The sequence below is a fragment of the Xyrauchen texanus genome, chromosome 43 (assembly GCF_025860055.1).
Source record: "Xyrauchen texanus isolate HMW12.3.18 chromosome 43, RBS_HiC_50CHRs, whole genome shotgun sequence".
NCBI lineage: Eukaryota > Metazoa > Chordata > Actinopteri > Cypriniformes > Catostomidae > Xyrauchen > Xyrauchen texanus.
This window is the reverse complement of record NC_068318.1, coordinates 13,719,213-13,736,961: the sequence shown is the minus strand read 5'-3', so window position 1 is coordinate 13,736,961 and position 17,749 is coordinate 13,719,213. Positions and strand designations below refer to the sequence as shown.

The following is a 17,749-nucleotide window of genomic DNA, read 5'->3' as shown; positions in this document are numbered from 1 at the left end:
GAGAACAGTGCTTGTGTGTAGTGGTGCATACATGACAATAGGCACACGATCTACATTTTTGAGACATCCAGCCTGAGCTGGGGAGGTGTTTGGCACTGTTTGGACAGTATTGATATGTGGGAATGCGCACTTTAGTGTGGACATGTGAACCCTTAGTGACACAGGCAGAAAATGACTCTTTTGGTGATTTCTGTGTATCGCCGTGAAAACAGCGTTTGATTGCAGGTGAGCAAGTTTTATGACTGGCCCATTGACTGCTGTATAGACATTTCCAGCCGCCTGTAAGGGGACTGGGTAATGTTTTAAATGTTTGCGAGGGAGCGGTCCGGCATTTGCGAGACGCGTACTCCCTCTCTTTCTTCCTGCTGCTAGGAAGACTTACGAGGCCCTGTGTTCAGGGTGATTCTGGGTCGAGGGCCTCGTTGCTCCTGCGGCTTTCTTCGGCCAGCGGAACGCGAGCGGCGTCGAGCGTCCTTTTCAGGTCTGCTCTTCGGCTTGGAGACGGGCGGCTCTGCCCTGGCTCGCTGCTGCTGCTGGGCGGTTTTTGAGATGAGCTGGAGCGCTTAGGCAGGAAGTGATGCATAGCTTGTGAATCCTTCCGCGCCTCAGTGAAGCGCTCCGTGAAATCTCTCACCGTTAGGTCCGAACAGGCCGCTCGGAGTGACAGGTGCGTCAAGGAAGGGTGCCTTATCCGCGTCCTTCATCTCCGTTAGTGTTAGCCACAGATGGCGCTCAAGGACAATCAAATTAGCCATGGCCCGGCCAATGGATTGGGCGGTGGCCTTTGTGGCTCGCAGAGCTACGTCCGTAGCACTGCGCAGGTCCTTAAAAGCGTCGGGTTCAGGTCCAGACTCGTCCGTAGAGCAGAGAAGTTTGGCCTGAAACACTTGTAGAACCGCCATCGAATGCAGCGCTGACGCAGCTTGACCGGCGGCGGCGTATGCGCGACCGGTGAGAGCTGATGTGGTTCTGCATGGCTTCGATGGGTGAGAAGCTCTGGCCTTCCATCCAGCGGTGGAGGGTGGGCATAGATGGTTGGCCACAGTCTCCTCTAGGGGCGGAGTTGCCTCGTAGCCTCTTTCTCTCACGCCGTCCACTGAGGAGAGCGAAGAGAAAGAAGGCTTTAGGCGAGCCGAGTGCGGGGCTTTCCACGACTTTGTGAGCTCATCGTGCACCTCAGGGAAGAAAGGAGAGGGTCTCTGTCGGGGGGCCTGCCGGCGCCCCTGCAGGAACCACTCATCCAGCCGGCTGCGGGCAGGTTCTTCCGGAGAAGACCAGTCGAGCCCGAGGTCTTCCACGGCCTTAGACAGGATACGGACGATCTCCGAGTCCATGCTGGTGCCCGCGCTCGTGTCCGCTGATGCCGATGGTGCGGGGTCGAACGAGCCCGGCCAGTCGTCGGATGCAGCATCAAGAGAGAGGCTGTCATCCTTTCCGCCGTCGTCCCCTGATGTGCCGAACGAGACGAGACCCACCGCTTTGTTGGAGGGGTGCAGGTCCGCTCTCGTGAAATGGACCGGCGGCGGGGAGACATCTGGTAGCGGTGATGCCCGCGGGGACTGAGCCGGCGTGACATCACCGGAGTCGGGTGCTCTGGCAGCCTCTGTGAGCGGCGCTTTTCTTGCGCTGCTCGAACAGAGGTGGCAGCATCGGGGCAGCCGGCTCGCTGGCGGTGAAAACGGCAAAGCGAAGTGCGCACTCGGCGAGGCCCAAGGAGTCGCATTCAGGGCATCCGCCCTGAATGAGTGCAGCTTCTGCGTGGTCCAGACCCAGGCAGCGAGTGCAGATGATGTGCCGATCTCCGTCGGAAAGAGTGCCTCTGCACGAGGCGCAGGCTGAAGGCATTTGAAACAACGCCTGGAAAATAACTGTTTTACTCTTAAAAAGCGTCGCGGGGGCGAACGCTTGTTCAGTAAAGGATATGCGATGCGCGCCGGATGGCGTAGCCGAAGGCTTCGAAGGCGGCTGAAGATGCCGGCGTCCTTTCAGCAGTCCCGCTGTAAGCTTGTCCACGGCGCCGAAAGACTCCAAAAATCCGGAGGATCCAGCGAAGAGAAGGTCTTCGCTGAAGGAGATTAAATCTAAAAGAACTGGCATGACGGGACGTTCATTATATAGCCCTCATATGCTAATTTCAGCAGGCTCTGAGCGCACGAATGCGGGACGCGCCCCCATTGGTCGAGCGTTCTAAGTCGCCCCGTCACTGGTTCGAGCAGTTGCCGCAGCACAGCCAATGACTGAGCTGCCTCGCTCATCACTGTCTGCTGTGCAGCTGCAATGCGTTTTACATAAAGACTTCAATATTTCTCGAGAAACGGAGTTTTCCCATAGCGTAAGCTACTTACGCAATAGGAGAGACCTCTCGATAGGGAACTTATTTTTGCTCGATAAGTGTTTGATCTACAGTATATTTCTCCTAAATAAATGCCAGTTGGTTTACAAATTTTGTTTTACATAAATGCAAAGGGATTCATACATTTGTGGCTTAAGAGTTCAAATACTTGTTTGGGCTACATTACATAAGTTTGTGTTTGTTTCATTGTGCAGGAAATGCGATACAGGCTTTTGGTTATGGTACGGATGCAGCTCTAGTTCCCATCATTGAGTCTCAGTCGGCGGCACCATCAGTAAGAACCAATCTGCAGCCGGCTATCATCACCAAGCATGTCATCAACTCAAATGATGTGAAGCCAGTTGACAGTGCATGTGTTTTCTCCACATGTGCTAACCTGCAGGTAGGTCTGAAGAATTTTGTGGTGTACTGTAGTGTTATATTAGTAGGATGTAGTGTTATATTCTCACCCAGCAAGTCTAAAACAGACTACAAATTAGGGAATTTAAAGGTCGTTTTAGATTAAATTAAAGGTGACCTTTAATTTTAAAGCGAAGGCTTTTTCGATGTTAAAATACTTTCTCTTATCCCAGTTTAATATGTAGAATCAACTAAGTAAGCCAATTGTTGGTTGTTTTCCAAGAAAAGCGTAAACACTTTGGCTCTGTGACACAATCAAAATATTTGCTTATATGTTATTACTTTGACTTGGTGTGGTATGAGTTTGGTGCTTTAGTATCTGTTTGTCCAACCAGCGGATTGGAGGAGTGTGCAGCAAAAACAATAAAAAAATAAAATAAAATAAATAATAAAAAAAAAACTTTATTTTTATAGTTTTTTCCTACAATTCCATGTGGTGGCACATCATTTATGTAAAGTTGATTTAAAGTTGGCCTCAAAATACACTCATTATCCAATATTCCATTTAACTCAGTTTAAATCTGGGGCAAACCTTGAGGAAAGCAACTGTTACAATCATTACAATAACTGAGGAGGGGGGAATCCATATTGTACCTAAAGATATGCCTAGTGACTAGTGGAAGGTAAAATGCTTTTGTATAATTTAGTAGGTGAATAATTCATAAAACAAGAGCATTTGTCAGTACATGCAGGGCTATTCAGTGCAGACTTGCAGCATTGCTCTCTACACTGGTGATTGAGCAACCACATGTTGATAGTTTGGATTACATACAAATAGAGAGGTTATGACATCATGGTATGGAAATTACAATGGAGCAGTGCAGTGAATGAAACCCTGGTACAGTATGTAATGATTCCTCTCGGTTCTGTTTAGCTGTCCTATTAAATCTCTGTGATCTCAATGTAAAAATACTAATCTGGTCTAATAGTAAATACATGACTCTACTGTACTGTATAAACACTTTTGCAAAACATACTTTACATACTTTATAATTCGCTGCAGTTTCTAGGTGAAATAAACACTAACGTAGCTACAACAGCTTCTTGTTTTATTTGCTTTCACACTGTGGCGGAGCTGGGACACATAAACCAACAACACTTTGTTGTTGCCACCCCTAGGATAAAATGGGAACATAATTAACGTATGTAAGGTAATATAGTATATATATGGTGGAGTCATCAAAGGAAAAGGGGTGTGGGAAGTAAGAAGGAGGTCGAGAGCAAAGCGAGTACCTGAGTAGAGAAAGACGTGGTCTCATCAGCTAGGTGCATGCTGTGTTTAGTACTGGAGCGATTTCAGGAGTGTTCTGAGCAATTGAGCTCAATAGCTTTGAATTCCAGCACAGAGTGGTGTCTACTCAATAGCTGAAGTGTGTTTCAGTCCAGGTATCTCCATTTCCCCTGGAAATCTTTGCATACGGCTCCCCGTTCAAAGCTGTTTCCCCAAGCTGCCAAGAGTAGCGGTTCGGCTGTAAGGCTTGCTTCACATACACACTTACCCTAACACCGATGCCACTCTCGCCCATGCATTTATTCAGGCACCTCTTCCATAGTTGTGTGAGAATATATATTTTCCTTTTTTTAATTTCAATTAGAGTGAACAATACTTAACTTTAATATAGTTTGTAACAGAGGCATTTCCAGCATTGAAGGACATCCGGGGCTTAGCCCAGACCATTTTATTTTCACACTAGGAACCACTTCTCTGTAGTCCAAAGCTGGTGAGAGGGTATTCTTTGAGTTTTGCTCTGGCTGGGCCTGTTTCTGCAGTTCCTAAATCTTCCACTCTAGTACTATCCTCGACTAAAGGTGCGTACACACTGTCAGCGACTCCATACTATTCATTTTCAATGAGAGCACAGCGACTTCCGGCGACTCGAGCTGTCGCGACCGTTGGCGACTAGATGTGGGCGTGTCCAGCGACACGACAAAGTTGAGACAAGTTCAACTTTATTCAAATGAAGAGCGACTAACGGAAGCGACAGCCAATAGGAGAGAAGACGGGAGAGCTCACGTGATCCTTCTCTCTCTCTCTCAGCTCCTGCAGTAACGGAAAGATGGATGAAAGGCTAATTCTTACTGTTAGAAATTTTCCAGTGCTCTATTTGTCTCTTCCCACGTACAAGGACATTTTTAAGAAAAATACTGCGTGGAAAGGTGTATCTGAGATCGCGGGGATTTTATGGACCCAGACAGACTGGCATTTGCAGATTTTCGCCACAGATAAGCAGCCGCAATGGCAAACAGCACGCCTTGTTTCTCATTCATCTTTGATATAAAGCATTTTATGTACTGATTCCATTTATATTTAGTCTTTTCCCTCCAAAATGTTTGTTTCTAGTGGCAAGAAAAGAGATTCGCTGTCAACAGCAATGGAATGACATCCGTGAATGTCATTTATAAACGTTACTAGGCAACCAGTAGTGGGAACACCCACTAGCGACTTCACCGCCAGCTACTCGCGACCTGCAGCGAAAAAGTCGCTGGCAGTGTGTACGCACCTTAACTTATCCTCTCTCCTCCCTGAATCATCTGTGATGCAAAAGAACAGATACAGCACATAACTTATTGCAAATCAGCTTCAAACAACTAATTCATCAAGTGCTACATATTTCAAATTGTAGACCAATACCTATGGAATGATTTTCCGGACATTATTCAAAAGGAATTGCAAATTGTATTTGCAATTGCGTTTTCAGTTTGTGGATGCATAAAATGTGACATAATCCAAATTTGCAAATTGCAAATCGCGCATTACCATTTGCATTTTCGTTTAAGCGAACGCACAGTGACTGCCAGATTTCAAATGGAAAAGCAAAGTCCGTTTGCAACTGTGTTTCCCATAACTTACGAGTTTTGGCCCTGTCATATTTAAATAGCAATTTCAATTACCACGTCTGCTTTTTCACTTTCTCAGCGTCGCGTATGTAGCCAGCCAAAACTCAAATGGAATACTAATTCCCTTAGTATTTCCATTGATGCCTTACACGGAAACCTGTCAATCAGGGTCAAGGGTGGGATTATGCTATACGGCATGTTTGTCTTGGGAAGTGACGTCACTCACAGTCGACGGTCAAGAATCATTATATAAACAAGCATTAAAAGTAATGGACCAGAAATCTGTAAGATGGCATCACTGCATCATTCTAAGGAAGCATAATATCTTAAGTTTTGACAGTTTTGTAAATTTTTCTTTTTTAAAACTAATTTTTAAGTGTGTGAACAACGTTGCACAAATTAAAACATTGACAGACTTCAAGGTTTTACACATTTAAAGCAAAGGCTGAAACTGAAACAACTTTGTGAACACTGACTGTACAGGACATAACACAATGCATACAAACATAATGTTGCATATGTGAGCACGCACAGACATATGCACCCTTTTGCGTTCTTGTATTGTTAAATGTGTTTAGACTTTGTTTTATAGTGACTTCCACATCTACTTAAGCCCATATCTTATTTCATATATGGGATGTATTTGTTGTATGTATTTTATTAATTATAAATCTTAAACTCAATACTCTGTCATTTTTGTTTTAAATTTATAAGCCTAACCAGGGACAGGGGTTGCAAATTAGTCATGGCTAGAAACATGTATGCGTGGCATCTACTTTGTATTCTTTATAAAGCAATGTTCTATGCATTTGTCCCTGTCAAATAAACATTAAAATAAATACAAAATAAATAAAGAGGTGATGCCCTGAACAGACGCCGGTTTATTTGATCTTGACCGTCGACTGTGAGTGACGTCACTTCCCAAGACAAACACGCCCCATAGCATAATCCCACCCTCGACCCTGATTGACAGGTTTCCGTGTAAGGCATCAATGGAAATACTAAGGGAATTAGTATTCCATTTGAGTTTTGGCTGGCTACATACGCGACGCTGAGAAAGTGAAAAAGCAGACGTGGTAATTGAAATTGCTATTTAAATATGACAGGGCCAAAACTCGTAAGATATGGGAAACACAGTTGCAAACGGACTTTGCTTTTCCATTTCAAATCTGGCAGTCACTGTGCGTTCGCTTAAACGAAAATGCAAACGGTAATGCGCGATTTGCAATTGCGTTTGGATTATGTCACATTTTATGCGTCCACAAATTGAAAACGCAATTGCAAATACAATTTGCAATTCCTTTTGAATAATGTCCGGAAAATCATTCCATAAATACCATTGAAGAAAATGTATTGGGAAGAGCAGATCAGTGGGATTGGCCTAAGATCTATCATGATTCTTGAATTTTCATGTAGCCTACATTAACATAAAGTCATCACAAAAGAGTTATATTATAGTGAGTAAAGTGAGGTAAAAACAATATTTAATATAAATAATTTATATCTTTTGACATAAATAGTCAAAATGATGTATAAGATCCTAAGTTAAAGCAATACATGAATTACTTTAGTCTAAGTTCATTGACACCATGGCATCGAACTGTATATAATTCTCAATGTTCATCTATCAAAATCCATTCATTAGGATCATTAGGAGCATTGGGATAAACAGTGTTTCACTTTTAACTTTCTCTAAAGTAAAGTGACTGATTAATTGTTACCAGTTTCCATGCCTGATTCTGGCACAGCTGCTGCTGCTGCTCCTCAGTCTGTTACTCATTTTTGCTACACTCTACAAAACCATTTAATCAAATCAAAGTATATATTTACTACAAACTAATATCACAAAACAAGTCACACATACATTTTATGTTAATGCTTATTGGTTATTTTTAGAGAAAACAACACCTGATGAACAGTGTTACAATGAATGCAAACTTTAATACAGAGAAAAAGACACTCAATTAGCACAACATAACATGTAACATGTATATAAACAAATAACAATTTCCAACATTCTTTTGAATGTCCATGTACTAAAATAAAATATTTGATGCCATGAGTGCACCTTCATTTACTATTACTATTATTTTGAATGGCCATGGAAAATGAAGCAATGTGATAATTTTACCTGGTCAAAAAAAGAAGTCCGTTAATTTACCTGATGAACTTTCACCTTTTGCTGACCCTTTATACTTCGCATAGCTAACGTGTGCTTCTAAATCACTTGCACCTTTATTAGCAACTGACACATAAGTGCCATCTTTACATGTCATACATTCTGTTTCCTACTGATCTCCACCTGGACAAAAGCATGGGAATTTTTGTGCAAATCTTCTGTAAATTTGCACTTTTCTTTGGGCATTGTTTCCACTCAGCTGTCATTTGCTGCTGCTGTCAAGCAACTGTTTAATGCCGAACACAATAGCGCTTCGTGCGTTCGCGGAGAGATTGGCTGGCAAGAATTTGGCCAATAGTTGCTGCAAGCCTCTTATAATCGACCAATTGGTGTGCGAGAAGGCGGGATTTACAAAGAGGGGTTACAGCAATGCAAACATGTGCACACTCAAAATAAAGTATTAGACCAGATACACATCATAATGCAACTACAGCCGAATCCTGGACATTTTCGCAAATTTAGAAATCTCGGCCGGACGCATTTTTATGGTCCGAAAAATAGGACATGTCCGGAAAAAGAGGACGTATGGTCACCCTACTACTGTGGGTGAAAGCCAGCCAGATCTTCAGACTTTAAGGACCAAAAAAATTTTTTTTATTCTTACACAATGACTTCCGGAAAAATCCCCAAAGCCTCATTTGCTTAATTTTTGCTGTCTTTCCTGCAAACTGCTGTTAACTCGCCAGAAGAAACGGAGTAGCTCATAGGCTACCGACAGCAAAGAAGCTTATTCTATAGGCTAGATTATTTTTAAGACCTATATCTATTTTTACTGGCTGTAAGCAGTATGTGCAAAGCCAAAGCACAATGAAATAAGGCAACTTATAATTTCGGGGGTTTACATTGACAAATATGAAACCGGACAATTGCCTATCAACTTTTCAAAATACATTCGGGTCTACACTCAAAACATTCGGGGCTGAAGCCCCGGCAAAATTGGCTGATGCCGCGTCTGGTTTGTAATTTCCTTTAAAATGGTTATTCGATTAGAACTGTACTCTTGAATCTGCTGATTTAAATGCGGGATTAGAGCGGATCCTCGACCATATCACAATATTTTGTTTATTGATTTTTTGTTTTGTTTTCCCCATTACTCAATTGTTTGGGTCACGGTGTAAAAAAGTACATGTAATGTGTTGTTTTGGATGTTTTTGTTGTGAAAATATAACTGGAAACTGAACTAGAAACCTCTTTTTCTCAAGCCTTTTTATTTTATGTTGGTGTCAAGAACTAAAAACAAAGAAAAAAGGAAAAAGAAAAGTTATTATTTTGTATGTATGTAACTAGTGGCTTTTAGAGCTTTTCTGTGGTATCTTTTTGTAATTTTGACAGGCTTACTCCTGTCTGGCACCCAAACAGTTTAATTTAGATCAATTTATTGAATTACTGATTTAAAATGTTTTCCCTGGGAGCTGCCACCGTTACAACACAAATCAATACAATAGCTGAATATGACAATAAAACACTTCTTTGCTCAATTACTCTACTATGTAATGATATCGACACACTTTTACTGTAATGCATCATTTGAAAAACTTTACATTTTAATGGGAAATTTTAGCCAAACGTATTATACAGCACATCATTTTGAACTCAAAAAGTTTCCCATGGTCATGTAAATTTCATGAGATCAGGCTGAAAAATACACCTTAAATCAGCTTAAGGTTTACTGGTCTTAGCTGATCTGTTTGCTTGATTTGCAAACCAGCTGAAGTTTTGCTAGAGTCCAGATAGACCAGCTTAATCCAGCTAAAACCAGAAAACCTGTAGGAAGGTAGGAAAAGGAGATGATAACCGCTAAATGACCGTCACACTGTGTTGTAGCAGTTAGAGCGATGGCATGTTGGTTAATGCACAAGATCCCCAAATGTTCAGCCAAAGTGCTCAGATGGGAAACACAGGTTTGAATCTGGCCTGTAGTATCCCTATCCCATTAATTTTTTCTTCATACCCAATAAGTCTCCTCTTGACTCTCTCTGTCCGATAAGTGAGCCAAAATATCACCACACCCATTTCCAAATTACAGCGTATGATGGTGACAGTGCTCATTTCAAGTACGGAACATGATTGGGAGGCATGATTTTGCCTACATACAGGAAGAAATGTAATACTGATTAAGTGATGTCATCATATTAATCATTTGTTAGCTAATCCAAGTCTGAAAGGGGCTGACTTATAAAGATATGGCTTTGTGTGGCCACTTCACTATCACATCATGCCTTGCAGTTTTGTCTTAAGTCCTGAGGAGTCATAATCCCCTGGTTACAGAGCTAAATGACTGCACTCTCTCATCCATGCTGAAACAAATTATGGAAATTTCACAAGCAGGAATATCGAGTTTCTGGGAAATAACTAGTTTAATTTGTGTCTCTGGCAATTGTAGTAAGAGGAAATAGTGTATCTCTGAGTGTGGTTATGTGACATTGTTGCTGGCATATGTTTGATTACTTAGTGCATTTAGAAGTTTAATGTGTTGAGTAAGTAAGCAGCCGTACTCCAGAATGTATGTATAAAGAATTATTAAATAGAATGTTCACTGTTAGACCGTACCTTGATTTTTCTACAGTAACATACTGGCTACACTGTTGCCAGCTAGTTACTGTAAAAACTTGATAGCGGTAAGCTTCTGCAATTGTTGTGTGCAGTAATTTACTGATTAAAGTAATTGGTAGCTGAGGTAAATTACTCTAAAAATAACTGTACAGTAACTAGTTGTAAATATCCCTTACATTTGTATTTTTTAAATATTTTTTTGTTGTTATTAAATACAATTTATTAATAATAAAGAAAACACATTATATATATATTTTTTTTTTTTTTATTTGAGCATGACAAGAATAAGGGAACTGGATCATGACATACAGTAATTCTATATAGTAAAACATTAAAGACATAGTTCACCCAAAAATTCCTCATCCCATTGCCATCCCAGATGAGTACAACTTATTTCTTCTGCTGAACACAAACAATATTTTTAGAGGAATATTTCAGCTCTGTAGGCCCATACAATGCAAGTGAATGGTGGCTAGAAATTTGTAGGTCCAAAAATCACATAAAGGCAGCATAAAAGTAATCGATATTACAGTTCAATACTGTATGATTATATTATAGCAATTTACTGGTCATTTTACAGTTCCCCGTCTGTCGCTCACTTGACATTGGGTCAAATGAAGCAACACTAGGGGACTTTCTTGTAGGCCTCGGTTTCCTCTGAACTTGAGAAAAGGCCAATGAGAATTTGGCTGACAGACTTTGCATGTCACTCCCCCAGACATACGGGTATAAAAGGAGGGAATCGTGCATCTGTTCATTCAGATTTCTTCTTCAGAGCCAAGCGGTTGTGCGATCTGAGAAAACTTCTGTTCCACTCACCTCTGTAGAGCGTCTGCTGTTGGATCTATGGTGCATATCAGCGGCTTTCTCCTTCTCTGCATGGCAGTGCAGCTTTGCCCCTGGGCTCTTCGACAGCACTTCTAAAAGAGAGTATTTTCCCCAAAAGAGTTTATTTCTCTAAAAGAGCACACAGCTGGCGTTGAACGTCCTTTTCAGGGCACGTCTTTGTAAAGATGCTCTTCCGCCCCTTTGTAGTTCCTAGATGTGGTCGATTTCTCTCCGCTCCTGACGGTCATAGATGCTGCCTCGTGTGTCTGGGGCGATAATCACACTGACCGCGGTGTTTGTGGATGTTCATGTTCTCACTGCGAGAACTTAACCATGGCAACTTTGCGGTCGCGGCTTTCCTTCTTAAAGAGGAATGCCACTCCAGCCGCCGCCTCCCGCCACCTTCGGGTCGGCATGGCCAGTATGAGGCTGATGCTCAGATGGCCGACATGCTTGCCCGGATACCATGAGCGTGGGGTTGGACTGGAACCCTCTTTCCTCCTCGCAGCCCTCATGGCTAGACGATTGGTTTCTCGGGTCCGGGCGCCATGCCACGGAGGCCATGCCACGAAGGTCACAGCGTGGACACTCAGGCAGGCGATGGCCACCCTTGTGGTCCAGGAACGTCACGTATGGCTGAACCTGGTTGAGATGCGGGAGGTAGACAAAGCACGCTTTCTCAACACCCCCGTTTCCCAGCTTGGCCTTTTTGGCGACAACGGCGAAGACTTTGCCCAGCAGGTCTCGGCAGTGAAGAAACAGATGGAGACCATTTCCCACATAATGCCCCCCCATTCCAGCGTGGGTCATGCTCCATCTGCTCGCCGAGGGCGTTCCCCTGCGGCTTCCAAACGCCAGACAGTTCCGCCTCATCCTGGGCCCAGCTCTCATTCCCAGCGTCAAGCGCCCGCAGGAAGTGCACACCCCCGTCTATCAAACGTCCTCGAGGATGCCGTTCTCATGGCAACCAGGTGCCGAGTCCCGGCACCCCTGACACGGACCCCTTGCCTCCGGACCCATGACTGCCCCCCGGCCGGCCGTTTCTGACGAGTCTAGACGACGCCTACACGGGACCTCCTCCTCAGTCACTAACCCGACCCCTGCCGGGTGCATGGAGCAAGGTAAGTACTTCGAGAATTCTCTCAGAACAACAGAATCGGGACGCGCTTTTGCCTCCGACACGACACTACCTGCTCCGCCCCGCTGCGAAGCTTCGCCAGGTACATCAAAAGCGATCGTCCCCCTAGTGCCCCTCACATGGAGCTTGGACGTGTGGCTTTCATTTCCCAACCCGTCAGCAAGGACCATCCGACTCGGCTACGTGATTCAAGGAGAGGCCTTCAAGAAAGTCCCCTAGTGTGGCTTCGTTCGACACAACGTCTCATTCCCTCCATCAGGGAATGGAGGTTATAACAGTAACCTAGACGTTATGCATGAAAAAACAAATTCTTCCTTCTACATTAGTCTCTATATTAAGAATTAATGAATAAGGATATTTCACCTGATTGATATACACTAAAAGACCAAAAGTATATAGAATACAAGAATACAGCCATGCAAACTCCTTAGCCAGATGTTTACAGTAGAACATAATTTGCTGAGTTTCCATCCACATAATTTTAATGCGCATTTTGGAATATTGCATTAAAAGTGCTGGATGTAAACACCAGGATGCAAATACAATCTCCAAAATGTGCATTAAAATCAAATATGCTTGCTTCATATGTATAATTTTTTTATTTGATAAGCAGAAATTTGCAAAAACTATGATAAAAATACATTTACAGAATAAATTATTTATTTGGAATTGAAGATGCACATAAAAAGTCATGTGACTGTAGAACTCGTTCACAACTGAACTAACCAGCGGACCAATCATCACGTCTGAAATATTGCTCTGGTCATCCTGAAATGATGGTGGAAAGAAAATCCAAAGCATGCATAGTGTTTGCAGAGCAAATATGTTGAATACAACCTTGATCTGTGCCAAAGAGCAGGTTTATTGAAAAATGAAGGAATTTATTTTTTAGAGAAATACCATTTAATGTCATGTTTATGTAAAAATGACAACCGGATGGAACTAATCCTTAATGTATAATACCATCCAACCATTGTATGGCTGAAATTAATTATCATCAAAGCTCAAAATGAAATGCAAGTGAAACACTGTCAATGTTACAATGTAATATTTATATTTTTCACTTATTACCTGATTTTTGTGTCACAATTGTCCAAAAATGTCCTATTTTTTTAACCCAAAGGATTTGTAAACATTTGTATGCCTATTAAGTTGATTAAATGTAAAAGCACTGATGTTATCAATGTCAAAACATTAATATTGTATTTCAGTGTCTCTGCAAACTTACGAAAGTGTATGTGTGATAGAACGTCTCAGGTTACGACTATAACCCTAGTTCCCTGAGAAGGGAACGAGACGATGCGTCGATGGCGCATTGGGAATGCCTTTGCATGATTACCTCTGAAGCACGTGTGTCAACTAGTCAATGGAATGAATGAACGCCACGGGCGGGTGACGTCATGACCAGGAAAGGATATAAGCACATCCAGTGCGTTACTCGCGTTATAAGGTTGAGCGAGAACGACATCTCGATGCCGACCCGCTGACTGCTCTGATTCCGCCAGAATCAGCCAGTCGTCGATGTAGTTCAGAATGCGTATGCTCTGCAGCCTGAGCGGGGCCAGAGCTGCATCTACGCACTTCGTGAACATGCGGGGTGACAGAGCTAGACCGAATGGAAGCACCCGATATTGGTATTCTTTGCCCCCGAAAGAAAACCTCAGGAACTTCCTGTGTTGAGGGAGGATGGAGACATGGAAGTAAGCGTCCTTCAAATCTATCGTGACAAACCAGTCCTCGGATCTGATTTGAGTCACTATCTGTTTGAGTGTGAGCATCTTGAATTTCAATTTCATGACTGCACGATTCAGCAAACGGAGATCTAAAATTGGACGCAACCTCCCATCCTTTTTTGGAACAATGAAGTATCGGCTGTAAAACCCCAATTCTCTGTCGGGGGAGTACACCTGTTCTATAGCTCCCTTTGCTAAGAGAGACTCTACTTCTTGCTCCATTACCAGAGCCTGCTAGGGATGTACTACTGTGAGTAACACCCCATTGTAACGAGGCGGAGGAGAACCGAATTGGATTCTGTAACCTTTCTCTATTATCTGCAGGACCCAAGGAGATATATTCGTCAGATTCTTCCACTCTGTCAGAAAATCTACTAAGGGTACCAGTCTCTCGAGACTGGCCTCTGGTGTTAAAGGAACAGCCACTTTGGCGACCTGAAGCATATTGGCAGGAAACAACCGAACTGACTGTTTTTGAACCCCCCTCAGAGGGCTCACGTCCGACGCAACGTCGAGTCGACATTGCGACAAACTTTCGCTGGATACCACTGCTCCCCGAAGCACCAAGGGTGGCGGGGTTGGCAGACTGGTCCCATGAGGACCCCGAAGTGGAGCGGGCACCGTATTCTGAGGTGTACACCGCTCCACCCCGGTTGGGGCTGTCCTCGATGGTCTGACGTGCACAGCGTCAGAACCTTTTCTGAGCCGAAGCCTTCTTAGCCGTAAGTACGGTCCTCAGATCCGGTTTAGACTTAGCCGACTTTGGCTGAGAGCGTTGGCTCGGTCCCCAAGATTTATTCGGGGGAGCACGTGACGCGACACTTATTTTCTGTTGCACACGGTGCGAGGAACTTGGCTGGGGATGCTCATGCCCAGCATCCCCAGGGGGATGGACTCGGCGAGAAAGGAATTTTTTAAAAGATTGTTCTTATTTTCTTGAAACCTTTCAACAACCGTATTCACTGAGTCACCGAAGAGACCAGAGGGAGACATAGGGGCATCTAAAAGAAACGCCCGCTCTTTATCTTTAATCTCTGCAAGATTTAACCAAATATGTCTCTCAGTAGCTACGAGGGCTGCCATAGACCGCCCAATAGCACGGGCGGTCTCCTTTGTAGCTCTGAGAGAAAGATCTGTAGCCCGACGAAGTTCTCGAATTTTGTCGGGACTAACTCCCTCACTCCTATCGATATCCCCCAGCAGATCTGCCTGATAGGCTTGGAGCACTGCCATCCTGTGCAGACAGGCTCCAGCTTGACCTGCTGCCGTATAAGCCTTACCCACTAAATTGGATGTGGTTTTTAGTGGTTTATTCGGCAACACGGGATCCTTCAGGGACGATGCTGACCCAGGAGACAGATAGCTCGCGAGCGTCTGTTCTGCTGGGGGCATCGACCCATAACCAAAAACTTTCAGCCCCTTTATATTTGAATATGTGTGAACATGGGGACTAAAAAGATGTGACGAATATGGTTTATTCCATGATCTACATAGCTCACTATGTAGATCAGGAAAAAATGGAAGGGCCCGTGGTTGAGATGAAACATTAGATGTGAGAAAACGCTTGTCTAATTTGCTTTTAGGACCAATATTGCTTTTTTCTGCTGGCCAGTCAATATTTAATTTATTAACAGCACGAGTTATCACCTCAATAAGCTCCTCATATGCTGGGGAGAGGGATGGCGAATCCTCTCCCCTTATTGTGTTAGTGTTTGTGTCACTCTCATAAATGCTCAGAAACTCTACCTCCTCAGAGCTAGAGCACCGAAGCGTCGGGCTCTCTTCCCTGGCGGAAGAAGCCGCAGCGCAGGCTCATTGTAAGAACTAACTTCTTTATTCAGTAATGTTAATCCCACAGGTTTGCTTTTTCTTTCTCTGTTGTTTGTTAGCATTCTAAAGCACTGCCTTCCGAACCATGAAACACCCCTAAAAAATCACAGTGCTTAAATCAAGCAAACCTTTGAACGTTTTTTGTAAACTTCCTAATTAGGGGCTTTATTGTAAAACAACTGCAGGTATTTTTTATTTATGTATTTTTTTTAAGAAGCTGCAATTTTTAATAATAGATAGTACTATACTAGCCTTTTTTTAAACATATCTGAACATGTGAAGTATGTGTCATATCTTTAAATTGTTAAACATCTGATTGTTTGGTCCTGGTTCTGCTTTGTGGAAGATGATAAGCCCACCTGCTGAAAGCACATTGATATGACAGTGACATGGCACAGAAGTGACAATTCCTATATGAAGCGGACCCATTATTATCAACTTATTTCAAAAAATACATCACACTCATTTAAGCTGTAGGCCTACAACATATAAACTCAAAGTTCTTAAAAATTCTGGAATTCTGAAACTAATCATTATTGCAATTTAATCTATTGACACTGGTAGTTTCTGGACAATTGGGGTCAAAAAGGTTAAGAAACACTGACAGTAATAAATAATACATATCTTAATAATTATTTTTTCCACAGGACAGTGTGCAAATGTGTCGTCCCTCAAACAGTTTTGAATGTGCTGATGAGGTAAGCTGCATTTCACAAAAGAGTATAACACATCTTATTACAAAACAAATAACTAAAAAATCTTGTAATGTTTCAGCAGAATGTGATAAATCCCAATATGGAGGGATCCATTGACTCAGTGGGCTCCCAGCAGGCAGACAACAACAGAGCCAGACATTCATCTGTGACTTCAATCAGTGTTTCAGCCGTCACAGTGATGCTGACCTTTGCACTGGTCAATCAGCTTCTGTAAACACAGCCTGACTCTAAACACCTGGAACAATCTGATGGAAACTTCTGACCTCAATCAAAGAACTTCTAAAAAGTGACATTGATCTCTCTCTCTCTCTCTCTCTCTCTCTCTCTTAGTGTGTGTGTGTTTAGATGTGTACCACACACCATCTTCAAAAACAAGTCAAAACAACAAAACCTTAGGAGGAGTATCCAGAAGTCTGCTTGTAGTCCAGTGCCCCATCAAAGAGAGAGTGAGGAAGCCACAGGTGGTTTTTAAACAGACATGGATGTTTTGAAGCTGACAGTGGAACTCTGAGAAAATAAGACAAATAAAGACAAAAAGAGAGCTTCTACAAACTCAGTGGGATTATTCTCTTGCAAGGAAGGAAGTAGCCAGTAACATTATCTAACATGATGATTGATGATCTAACATGATGCATTGCAGCAAAGACTGATGATCTTTTGATTGCTTTGATTGACCCATTGAAGTCTCTGTATATTTACCTTGAGATCAGACATAGAATATCTATTTAAATGGATAGTTCACCTAAAAATGGAAATTCTGTCATAATTTACTCACCCTCATGTTGTTTCAAACCCATATGATTTTCTCTCTTCTTTGAAATACAAAAGGACATTTTGTGGTTGCTCATTTTAGTTACAATGAATGAGGATTAAAGCTGGCAAACTTAAAAAATTATGCAAAAGAATGATAAAAGTAACATGAAAGTGGTAAATTCGACTTGTGCACTATATACCAAGTCTTCTGAAGTCATATGATAGCTTTGACCTAAATTTAAATTGTTATTCACTGATAGACTATCTCTCCAGACAGCTTTTAACTGTTGCGATTGGATCATGTCAGTCCCTGTGTCCGAATATACCCACTACTGTATAAAGTCTGCCAAAAACATAAAATATGCCAATGAAGTAGTATCCGAATCCTCACTAGTTATAAAACAGTAAACAATAAATTCCCGGATGACC

General features: G+C 42.7%; 1 protein-coding gene across 1 annotated transcript in view; it reads left to right on the top strand.

The window, feature by feature from the left end:
• The window catches only part of LOC127635842 (GDNF family receptor alpha-2-like), a 147,177-nt gene extending 130,090 nt beyond the window's left edge, over window positions 1-17,087 (top strand). Inside the window, exons 7-9 of the mRNA XM_052116089.1 lie at window positions 2,548-2,735; window positions 16,499-16,549; window positions 16,629-17,087. Of these exons, the coding sequence (XP_051972049.1) occupies window positions 2,548-2,735; window positions 16,499-16,549; window positions 16,629-16,781 (392 nt within the window). The 3' untranslated portion in view covers window positions 16,782-17,087. The remainder of the gene's footprint in view (window positions 1-2,547; window positions 2,736-16,498; window positions 16,550-16,628) is intronic.
• Window positions 17,088-17,749: the final 662 nt, after the last annotated feature.